The sequence below is a fragment of the Apteryx mantelli genome, chromosome 9 (genome assembly GCF_036417845.1).
Source record: "Apteryx mantelli isolate bAptMan1 chromosome 9, bAptMan1.hap1, whole genome shotgun sequence".
Lineage (NCBI taxonomy): Eukaryota > Metazoa > Chordata > Aves > Apterygiformes > Apterygidae > Apteryx > Apteryx mantelli.
Window position 1 is genome coordinate 1,832,685 of NC_089986.1, and position 12,510 is coordinate 1,845,194.

At 38.3% G+C, this 12,510-nt stretch overlaps 1 protein-coding gene across 1 annotated transcript in view; it reads right to left on the bottom strand.

The window, feature by feature from the left end:
* PLCH1 (phospholipase C eta 1) overlaps positions 1-12,510 on the bottom strand; it is a 94,169-nt gene that overhangs the window by 18,842 nt on the left and 62,817 nt on the right. The window contains exons 7-12 of the mRNA XM_067301550.1: positions 12,408-12,501; positions 9,439-9,642; positions 7,546-7,666; positions 5,930-6,101; positions 2,829-2,936; positions 1,331-1,492 (exon numbers count right to left, since the gene is read on the bottom strand). Of these exons, the coding sequence (XP_067157651.1) occupies positions 1,331-1,492; positions 2,829-2,936; positions 5,930-6,101; positions 7,546-7,666; positions 9,439-9,642; positions 12,408-12,501 (861 nt within the window). The remainder of the gene's footprint in view (positions 1-1,330; positions 1,493-2,828; positions 2,937-5,929; positions 6,102-7,545; positions 7,667-9,438; positions 9,643-12,407; positions 12,502-12,510) is intronic.

Consider the following 12,510-nt stretch of genomic DNA (forward strand, 5'->3'; position numbering starts at 1 on the left):
CTCCCAACAGATTCCCTTTCTAGTACAACAACTACACAAGATATTTGGATAATGCACCTGCATTACTGGTTTTCAGCATTTTTTGTTCATGTCACTTAGATGCAATTGGTGAACTCAGATGTCATATCCCAGATGAATGCCTTATGGAAATTTGCATTCTTTAAACACAACTCCCGCAAGCAGATGCTAGCTAAGGTTTGATCATTTTTCCAAATGTAATTATTCTAGCTCAAAATAATATTGAAATGGTTCATAACTGATTTACTAATATTGGAAATTTAAGCTCTGAAATCCCACTTTTCTGGACATATCACGAAGGCCAGCTGGAACTGACAAACTGAGTCTGTTCTCACACTGTGAATCCACAGTCTGGAAATAACCCTCCTTCACCAGGTCAGAGGGCTCTGTCCTTTGGATTCTGCCATCCTCCTACCACCACCACCCAGCTTTAACCAGAAGTCTCAAAAGTATCATTCAGACAAGCTGAATATATTTTCTGTAGTAAAGCTTGGCTTCAGGCAAAAATCTTACAGGTCCAGCCTCAGAGCAGTAGACAGTAAAGAGCTACATAGGAGCGAGAAGATACACAGAAAACAAAACTACATGTACTCGACCTTGAAGGAGACTATACCTGTTACAGAGTAAGCATGTCCCTTGCAGGGCAATCCATTCTCTATTTATCATAACTGGTCTTCACGTTCAGTGAAGGTGAAAATATGATAATCATGGATTCAAGGTACAAACTATTTATGTACTCAAAATTCCAATACATTTTACGTTTCACTGTTTTGCAATTATAGTTTGATGTCAAAAGGGAAAAGAAACACATATCACTCTGAATATAAAGGGCACAAAAAACCAGAATCTTGCTTAGAGCAGTAAAAGCACGATACTGTGTTTCAGTAACTACTGCTGTACAAATCAGAGCCTGCAGCATTACAGACAAACGATAGATAACTGCATGCTTTCAGTTACCATGGCCAGTCTTGATAGGAGTAAGGCAGTAGAAAAAGGACCTTTTCCCAACAGCCCAGACACAAATCAAATCGCTTGATAGTCACTTGCAATATCTGTATTTATTGAATTAAACACTTCTAACGTTTATAAGAAAATAAAATGGATTAGAACAGATTGAAACATACTGTCCACATTTGACCATTCAAATCCTCCCAACAGGTATTTCTGAAATAATTCCAAGCTCTCATTTTAGAGAAAATGAAAACAACTAAGTTGTTCATAAATCATTAGCTTTCTTATCTGAGAAATCTGCAATGCACATCGCATTGTCTAATATTCAACAGAGCAGATGAAGGGAAAGAAATCCACATACCTGTTTCAGGTTAACATTTAAACCTTCATGTGTTGCCTTTAGTAGTGCTCTCACAGTGAAACTGTCAGGATCTTCTTTGTCTCTGATTTGGGATTCTTTTAACAGAGATTCAAGTTTCGTTCTTATAAAAGATTCCATCTGGTGCTCAGTTGCACCATTACTCTGAAAGGCATTAAGAAATTCAGTTAAAATAGATTCTGTCAGGTCCATCATTTTTTGGATAGCCTGAGGAAGCATGATACATGCTTCAGGCCAAATGGTGCTCCCAACATTTCCTTCTATCTGTGCGAGAAAGAGCTTCTTGCATAATCCTGCCTGATTCTGCATCTTTCTATCGGTGGTTTTTACTGCCATTTTAATTTTCCTTTTTTTCTTTAGTCCTCCTGACAAGTAATTTACAGTGCCTTGCCAAAGCACAGTCCACCATTTAGATCACCCCAGAATCTGTCCCTAGTATTAGCTCCTCATTTTGAAAGACCCTGACCTCTTTCAGGGTATGGCATGAATTCTCAGCTAGTGCACTTGCATAGTTCCTCAGAAATATCTGACAATCTAAATATTATTAGATTTCTTCTCTAACAGGTAGGAAAGAGGAGACATTTAATTATTGTTACTAACAGTAGTACGGACTATGCAAACACAAAACAGTCCCTTAAGGCACTTTAAAAATGGGCCCTATAAAAAAAAAATGTGTGCATCTTTCATTCTTCCAAGGGAAGTGAGATCTCTCCTGCCTTAGGAGAAGAAAGCAACTGTTCAATCCTAATGCGTTCCTTTTCTAGCCCCAAAAGACATACTGTGTTTTGCATCAGATTTTGCCTTGGGTCCTTCTGCTTAAGAAAGTATCACCTCATCAGAAGTGCTCAAGGCTTGTTAATAAAGCACGAGAGTTGCACAGAACACAATAGCACGTGCCAATGAATTGGCATTATGTCGCTTTCAGAACAAGTTTCAGTTGGTAGCAAAGAAAGAGTTAATAAAATTAACAACAGAAAAATAAACAAGAGTTACGAATTAAAAAGAACAGAAAACAGTCTTTGGTGACAGGTAAAAAAGAAGAAAGAGGGATTAAAACCAAAAATGTTTGAGTTTCAAATTTCAAAGATTTTGTTCATCGCATGTCTCCTTTCATAATTTTTGTCTAGAAATTGTACAGTTAACAACCAACTTGCCATTGCTTTCAGTACTACACATTTGTATCTGAAAGAGCCTAGCATGCTTATAGTGCTGGCCCCAACATTTTCAGTCTAGTGTTTCTCAGGTACTCAAATCTGTTGTTATTTATGTGTTTTTAATGACAAACTAAAGATTCAGGATTTCCAAACAATTTCATTCCATATCTAAATGTTGAATGATATTATTTCCATATCATAAGGACCTGACTTAAGAAATCCACATTAAAAATTTAGTCTGCTGACAACTCTAAGCAGGATTAAGGAACATGCATGAAAGAAATGCAGAGTTGTTACAGTTCTGGGAACTGTGTACATGCCCATACATAGCAGAGCTTTAACTTGCAGTCATCCTCAATTTCATCAGCGCTATCCTCATCTGAAACTTCTCCTTCCTCAGCATCTTCTCCAAGACTGTACGGCAACTTTTTACCCTAAAAATGAGGAAAGAATATTCACAATAAATACACACATGGTCAGTGTTATTTGGGCAAAGGCCAAAATAACACATTCCCCAAATGCTCCTTATTTAAATTGTGACCAGACTTCAGGATTCATTTTCAGAGTTGCAAAGCAAACTGGCTCAAGGAACCAGATTATCACAGACAATAATGTCTCCTATCTTCTTTTTTGCTATGAAGATGCCAGCTGTGATACTATCACTGGCAAACTGACTCCTAAGCAATGCAAAGAGAAAAACAAAGTACTTTTTCAAGTTTCCTAGTTCTAAATTACTGAGTAAGTTTTCAGAGAAAAGCATCCAACATAACTGTGGGTTACCTGTGACCTTCAGAATTGAAATAGTATCACTTTTTTAGAAAAAAGGTTATAAAATAACAAATCCCACCTGCCATTATGCTCCTTTTCTTTATTTCAAAGAATAGAACATGCTGCCATTTGCAATATGCATAATTCAGAATTTCTTTAAAAAATTTGTCAAGCACCATTATATGCAACTGGCAATTTGACTTCTGTCTGCTCTTTACAGAGGTGCAATGAATACCGCTACCATTCTTTTAAATGAACACCTCAAACCACTTTACATTGTCTGTAAGTATGCACACTGTACAATGTGCTGACCCAAATTATACTTGTAAGATGACTTTAAAAATATTTATGTATCACATGTTGTCTTACATAGTTCCAGCTTTTATCACTTTAAATCAAAGGCTAGAAATGACGAAGCTTAGTGAGGAAGGCATGTCGAAAGCCGAGACAGGCCGAAAGCTCGGCCTCTTGGGCCAAAGTTAGCCAAGTTGTGAATGCAAAGGACAATGATGGAGATGTACAGCGAGATTAATGTTGATTAATGCCTGCTAACACAACATCCATTCTGCAGCCCATGGATCAAGGAGTCATTTCAACTTTCAGGTCTCATCATTTAAGAAATACATTTCGTAAAGCTATAGCTGCCATAGACAGCGATTCCTCTGATGGATCTGGGCAAAGTAAATTGAAAACCTTCTGGAAAGGATTCACCATTCTAGATGCCATTAAGAACATTCGTGATTCATGGGAGGAGGTCAAAATATCAACATTAACAGGAGTTTGGAAGAAGCTGATTCCAGCCCTCATGGATGACTTTGAGGGGTTCAAGACTCCCGTGGAGGAAGTAACTGCAGATGCGGTGGAAACAATAAGAGAACTAGAATTGCGAGTGGAGCCTGAAGATGTGACTGAATTGCTGCAATCTCATGATAAACCTTTAACGGATGAAGAGTTGCTTCTTATGGATGAGCAAAGTGGTTTCTTGAGATGGAATCTACTCCTGGTGAAGATGCTGTGAACATTGTTGAAATGACAACAGAGGATTCAGAATATTACATAAACTTAGTTGATAAAGCAGCGGCAGGGTTTGAGAGGATTGACTCCAGTTTTGAAAGAAGTTCTGTTGTTGGTAAAACGCTATCAAACAGCATCGCATGATACAGAGAAATCCTTCGTGAAAGGAAGAGTCAATCAATGCAGCAAACTTCACTGCTGTCTTATTTTAAGAAATTGCCACAGCTACCCCAACCTTCAGCAACCACCACGCTGATCAGTCAGCAGCCATCAACATCGAGGCAAGACCCTCCATCAGCAAAAAGATTACAACTCGCTGAAGGCTCAGATGATAGTTAGCATTTTTTAGCAATAAAGTATTTTTTTAATTAAGGTGTGTACATTGTTTTTTTAGACATAATGCTATTGCACACTCAATAGACTACAGTATAGTGTAAACATAACTTTTATATGCACTGGGAAACCAAAAAATTTGTGTGACTCGCTTTATTGCAATATTTGCTTTATTGCGGTGGTCTGGAACTGAACCCACAATATCTCCGAGGTATGCCTGCACACAAAAAAACCCATTCAGTGAAATTCAAAACCACAGCTGAGCACTTGAATGAGTTTTTCCTAATTCAGACTCAACTCTCTTACCATATATTGAAATATGTTCAGAGAAACATCAAACCTAAACTGTGAACCTTTACAAAAAGTTTGATATGGAGGGTAGAGGGAGCAATGGTATCTTAATTTCTGCCCTCATGCATCAATTAGAAAGAGACGATCTAATAAGCTATAACTTTATTAATCATCCTCTCAAAGCCCTGTCTAGCATTTCTTTCTTATTATATCCATCCTGGTCTTTGAAATTCCTTTCAGAGACTATCTGTTTACATTTACAGGGCTCAAATTTTTCATATTGCATACAACATACTAGGGGCCTTCTCCCTTGCTGCTCCTTAGCCACCCTCTGAAGTGCTCTTCTCTTTCATAAACACAGCTGATGAACCATGAAAATACCATTTCATTTCATGAAATGATGCTCATAGCAAGGTGGGGGTGAAATGCAAGAAAATACAAGAAATTATTTTCAGATATATTTTTATATTATTCCAAAGTACTTAGTACAAGGAGAGACTGTAGGACAATGCTTAGATACTACAGAGATACAAACCATAGAGGAAAATACCCACTAATAATATAAATTAGGCAAATTTAAAAAAAGAGCAAGTATCAAGGCTTTGTCAACAATGGTTCAGGTAACTAACTGTCACATTTCCCCCTATTCATAAAGATGCATTTTATATCATTTCTCCTCCCCCATGACTAAATGCTAACGTTAAAAAAATTAGCATCTCTCTAATGACTTTGAGACTCTCGAATAAGATGCTTAATAAGAGGAAAGAATTTCCTTATGTTGCTGTTGATATCACCTGTCTGTTAAAACATTTACAGAAGCATCTTGGGACACTTGTCAAGTCCAAGGTAGATCCTTTTTCAATGTCTCTGTGAAAAGCTCAGAATTTTAACTCACTCTCTGCATCTGTGCTGATCCTCATGCTATTGCCAAACAGGTTCTCCAAAGCCAAAGGAAGAACTATGATAAATATCACATGATGACTTTTATTGCATTTTGAACATGATGCCAGTAGCAAGTTACCTTCACTAGGATTTTTCCTTTCAAATTTTGAGGGCTAGGAAGTTGTTTGGAATCTCCAGTGATTACAGATGACAAGTCCAGTTTGTCACCAAATATCTCCTTTAAGTACTGAGCGATCTTCTTCTGTTGTTGAATGCTGCAGTGATTTTCAATAGAGAGTATCACTGGAAACCTAAAACAAAACCCCAGATAATATCATAACATTGTTTTAAGAGAGAAGATCTGCACAGCTTACCACATAAACCATTCTAAATAGTTTGTTTTTACATTTTCAGGAGACTGAAAATGAACTCACTTCAGAAAGAGAGACTTTGTACACAGAACTCCCAAATCCCAGTTCTCTCATGAAGCACTAGATAGTCCTTGCTGGCAATTCTGCCCTCTTCCTCCAACCCCATCCCACTAGGGCATAGGGATCCAGAGTTTGAAACAGGCAGCCGCTAAGTGTGAGGTACATCAAACTGAGAAATTCATAAGCAATGTTTCAGATAGCTGAACAGAAGTTACAATATTCCTCTGCAAGCCACATACAAAGTCTTCATAAGCTATAAATGCCCAGCAAACTGCTCCTGGAAAAAAGCATTTCGAAATCAACAGATTCATCAAAGGAATTTCTAACTCTTCTGTTCCTCTTCCAAAGATTTTATGGTGGCCGTACGAATGATTTGCCTTTGTCTTAATAAGTAACACAACATAAATTTGAGGACATAAGAAGAGCTACAGTGAGTCAGGCCAAATCTCTGAAGATGACCAACCTTTGCAGAAGAATATCAGGAGAAATATTTGGCAATACCTTCCAGAATACTCTCCCAGGCTCCAGGAATTTGCAGCTGAAGTTTTCTGATCCAGAGGCATCGTATCTGTATATAACAACTTATTTCTTCCACAGATTTGTCCAGTCCTTTTTTAACTCTTGGCAGCCCCAACATTCTACGGTAAGGAACCCCACAGACTAACTGGGCACCAAATGAAGAACCACCCCCTGGTTCTAATTGAGAACACCAAATTTTCCAGCTTGGGTTCCCCCCCACCACTGCTGGGTCCTTTATTTGATTTGATTCTTCTAAGTAAACATCTATTTTCCCTTTACCCTTTCCAAACTACTCAAAATTTTATACACCCACTCATGATTGAGACTACTTAAACACCCCATGATTTCCATAATAACCTTTGTTATATAGTAGCAAGACAAAGGAAGTAGAAAGAACCTAAACGTTATCCTTGATCTTCTGTATTTCTTTATACTACATATGAGACAGCTTTTCTATTTTCCTACTGAAATAAAGAATTTTCCCTAGGTAGAGAATGTAGGAAATTGTTCAATATATACAGATTATGGACTAAGGTTATATTAAACAGAAATATTACTGAGCTTACAGTGCATGAAAAGTCTTTCTAACTTAGGCTGAACTTTCTAACTTGATTGATCAGAAAGGGAAGGAGCTTACACAGCTGAATAATAAATATTATATGAGCAATAAATGGGAAAAGAATCAACTTTACACTTTTTAAGTGCATTTAAAGAAATGCACGTACTTTCTAATGTTGTATTTCCACATGAGATTAACTGCACAAGACAGAGACAGGTCTAGCTTCAAAACTGACTCTTCACTTACTCATTTTTGATGAAGGCGTATTTATTGATAGTTTCTGCCACATCACGGAAGAGTATTTTAGAAGTAAGGGTATAGCCATGGTGCACTACTGGCTCTCCATCTGGACCGTCCCAACAATCCACTGTTAAGACAAAAAAACCCTACGCATTAAGAGATGCCCATGATCTTATACATTTCTGCTCATCTTGCTTGCCAGCAGAACTCACATACACTATTCCACCATGCAGGTGCCAGCAAGTTTCATTCAGTCCATTATGACTTTGCATTTAAATTAAGACTAACAACATATTTAGTGTTTTCTTTTTTATATTAAATGAATGATCTGCAACCTAAAACTGATTTCTTTTTTCCTTAAACAGTGATGTAAAATTACAAAGGTGTAATGGAACACAAGGTTTACAGCTATCTACTGGGAAAGCAGCTTTTGCTTCTGAAGACAAAATTTTGCAATATATTTAGAGTTTTCTTTTCCACTTCCAATTCAACTTGCATTTTTATAACTGACTTTAGTGAGAGGAGCATCAAATCTATTATATGCAGAATGGACTAAGACAATAATTCTCCTAATGAATTACTGCACTCTAGATTTATACCAAACTTATCACTACTGTTACCTCTACAGGAAGTTAAAAACATCACAAGAGGGAAACTACAGACCTATTACCTACACTGTACAGACTTTACAATAGTTTTGAGGCCAAGTGAAATGACATACTACTGTGCACTTTAGTGAAGTTTTCTACAGAAGAAAATACAGATTGCTACACTACCTACAACTGCCTGCCAGAGTCCTCAGAGCCAGCTCTGTCTGCAAGTCCCGTGGCACTCGGACAGTGGCTTCAGCATATATTGCTGTGTATTGCCCCATGTCCTTGAACATTAACACTTTTCTTATCCAGCAGTTGTGCAGAAAATCCAGCTGACGTCACCAATTTTCTCAGGTTCATTCTCTCCGATTAATTCATTTTTAAATCTAGACTAACGAATTGTTCTTACAGGGATGTGAGTTTTGTAATATAAATATACAAAATTAATATTGAATTTAAATTTGTCAAAACACTTTATTCTACCCAGAATCTCAAAAAAGAAAAATAATTATAATATTAATGCTTTGCTATTATTGAAATCATCCAGAACTTAAACAAGGATCCAAGGTGATCTCCAAACTGTCAGACAAAAGACGAGCAACATCACCTTTGCTTCCGCCAGCAGCCGATGTAACTGCATCATACCTCTCTGCCATGGCTGACAGAAAGCACATTTCCCAGCTCTCCTAATACGTTCATAGAAATACGTTCTGCAAACAGCCGGGCTGATAGAAGGCATTATTTGCCCACCTGTCCCTCCCCAGGCATTTGTCATCTCCCCTTCGCAACAGCTGAAAGAGCTGCTTACGTAATCACCTGCTTTCCTGTTCAGCTTACGCAAGGAAGAGGTCTTTGCTGATTCAGCTCATTTCGGAGAGTATGGATCGGGAAACACTCCTACGAAGCGGTAACCTCCAGCACAGGGGTAACCGCAGAGCAAAACAACCTGGGCTGCTCTGCTCAAACAGCAGGGTCCAAGAAGGACGTCTGTCTGCAGCCTTACTGGGGCTTGAGTAAAAAAAAGTTCCAGACAAACGTGGGACAAAGGAAAACTAGTGCTGACTGAAAAAAGCAAGATAACACAGTGGGAGGCAGGAGAAATCAGTGGTATCTACAATGTTTGCCTGAGCAGGTCATTACCAATATAAAATTTCCTGGTTAGATTGTTAGAAAACAGAATTTATCACTGAAGTTAATAAGATAACAAAAGTACGACAGCATTAATACGCAAATCCAGTGGCAAGCCTAAAGCTTCAAAGAAGTGTCTGTCATTTACCTCACAACCAACAAGCTGCACTAAAATTACCTTCAATGCATCGACAACCATCTTGCAGCACTCGTGCATACATCTCCACTCTGGACTGGGACAGAAGCTGGTCTCCTGTCAGGTACGTATTGTGAGATGAAGCAATGAAGTAGTTACAAAGGGGTTGATCCATGTCCTGATGCACCTCGCAATGCAGTGGATTAAATACATCACAAGCAGGACTGCGCATAAAGTTGGTGAAACCTTTGAACAAAGTGTAACAGTTTTTCCACAGATGTAGTATATCTTATCAAATGAATAGTTTGCACTCTAACTTTTTTTTTTCCTGCTTACACTTGTCAGTGTTAACTCATGATCCAAAAACTGCTGAACCATATAATCACATTAATCTCGATTCACATTTAACTTCCTATATCTCATATTTTCAGCATATTAACTGCTGTCTGGGGCTTGCCTGTTTCATCTGCAAGCTGCTCTGAAGAGGGTGTACAGACACAATGCACAGCTGGCATCAACAGAGATAATCCTTATTGAAGCCTATGGGAGTCTTGACAACTTTGAGAAGAATACATTCCCAAGATCCAACCTTTGCCTCTGGACAATTTTGAAAGAGTTTTAAATTAGAAAAGAGAATACAATCTGGAAAAGCACATTCATGCTTGCCAAAAAAATCAACAAGCATTTGCAAAACATGGCACTGAGCTAAGAAATTTGTGAGAAATTAACAAAGAATAGCAAAGATAGAAACTAGAATTCAAATATAAACATAAAATCTAAATAATAAATAGTAGCTAAATGAGAAGGCTGGAACCCCCCCCCCCCCCCAAAAAAAAAACAAACTATAGATCTATACACCAATTACCCAATCTGTTTTCAGATCAGATGTTTCCTGCAGACCCTCAGGAAGGAGATGACAAAAATGCATGTGCAAAAATTCTCTGAACCCTGGAGAATCCCTCTACGTCAAATCCAATGCACAAACTAAGGTAAGTGTGCTAAAGCTGTCTCCCATAGTTCAGACAAAACCATTCCACCAACAAACAGAACACAGAAGGGTGTTATTGGCTCTGTTAGAATTTGGTGGATGAAAATATCCTCTCTTGAAATTGTTCAATGAGATAAAAATGATTTCTGTTCACCTAGATGCTAGTGCAAAAACACAGTATGCAGCTAAAAGATGAGTTATCACTGTTAAGAAAACCTTTGCCTTTTCCTTCTTTTTCTCCCTCACAAACTGGTATCCCCTACCCCCTTTTGACTCTTGGTAAAAGATCAGTGTAAGGGAGAAACCAGGTCAATTGCTTAGGCAGCAGCAGCCTTCATTTCCCAGGATGCTGAAGTGTACCTTGGAAGGCGAGTCACCCACTTAGGGGAATACAGCTGGGTAGGTGGGAGGGAGGGTGGGAATATCAGCCTCACACTGAGCAAGGTGTGAAGTATTTGAGGTGCGCACCGTGTTTCTCTCACTGGACCTAGTGATGGTAACAGGTAAGAGTTATCCCATCCTGTTCCATCACGAATCTGCCTTCAGTAAGAGGAGTCAGAGGAAAATCCTCAAAGACTGGAAAGCAGAAGAGAGATACAGGAATGTGATGCCTGAAAGAGTATAGGCTTGGTATTCTGCAGATACGCCAGGACTTTCTGTCGCTACTGATCCCCCATGGGTCCCAAGTCAAGAAGCAATCTTCAGAAGTTAGTAACGGTGTCAATAACAACAAAACAAAAGGGCACACACCTACTGAAATTAATGAGGGATCTGACAACTTATGCGCATCACAGGACAGAACCAAGAGCCAAACTGACATCCGTACTTGAAAGCAGAAGGCTTTGCTCTGAATTTACTTCTGACACTTATTTTAACGCTTTGCCCCAGTGCTACTCTTCCATTGCAAGTGAGCATTAACCCCACTGAAAACACTGCATGGACAGGGTAGCAGCCACCTAAGGGGCTGCACTGCAGCACAGGTACCATGGGGACCCACACTAGCCCATTCACCAGCTCAGCTCTAGTTTACAGTTTTTTCTATGCTGCAAGCTTATCCAAGAAGATTATACTGATTTATACCACTGTAAATCAAATCAAAATCAAACCAAGAAAGTTTTTAAACTATCCACTTTGAGAATGTGAAATATAAAACATTTCAAAAGGACAGTGCAGACCACACAAACTCTGAAAGGAACTCAAACGTAAGAGGAGAAGCAGTAAGATTAAAAGAAATGCTTTCAAAAATACTCTTTTTAAATGTCACAGCTTGTTCACTTTGCTTTATTTCAGTTTAAGTGAATTGCCCAGAGTCACACAGGAAGCTTACTGCAGAACTGGAAGGCTATGCTCAGGCTACACTGTGTGGAGAAAGACTTTTTCCCCCCCCTACAGAAGCCACCCAGCAAATTATTCTGCTTCATGACAGCCATCTTCTGAGCAAATTAACAATTCAGACTGGAATTTGATGCTAAGCAGAATTCTGAATATACCACCTGCAATTGCTTTAGCAAACAAGGTGAACAACTTACTAAAACCCAAAGAAAATGCAACTGTCCTTATTTCATTCTTTATTTCACATAAAGATAAATCAATGGATTGTATAGGAGTGGTTCCAGATCGACAGAGATAGAGAGCAGAATGCAAACTCTGCTTTTATTACTTCAGTTAGAACAGGTTACAGTATAAACCATATAGTATAAAATGTTTTGTGTTTTACAAATACACAGTAAGCAATAAATTCATGCAAGTCTGAGGCATTCAAATTACTGTATTATGGATATGACATATTGTAGTGTAACAGGGGTGGATAGCACACTGCTTTTTGGATAATTCATCCTGCCTACTCTCTCATCCCTCCCGTATCTCACAGAAATGCACCTGCTACTACTGACCATTGATCTTTTATGTAATCTACTATCACAGTCATCAAATATGACAATCTACACCAAAATGGTGTTAAAGCTTTTCTATTCCACTACAATACGTCAAGACATGAAAATAACTAAGAAATCAAGAACTTTACCTTCAATACCCAAAACATTTTGCTCCTTGTTTTCTTCTGATACTTCAAATTGCTGTATGATGTCAAGACAATATTCTGGTGTCACATTATTCATCTGCACAAA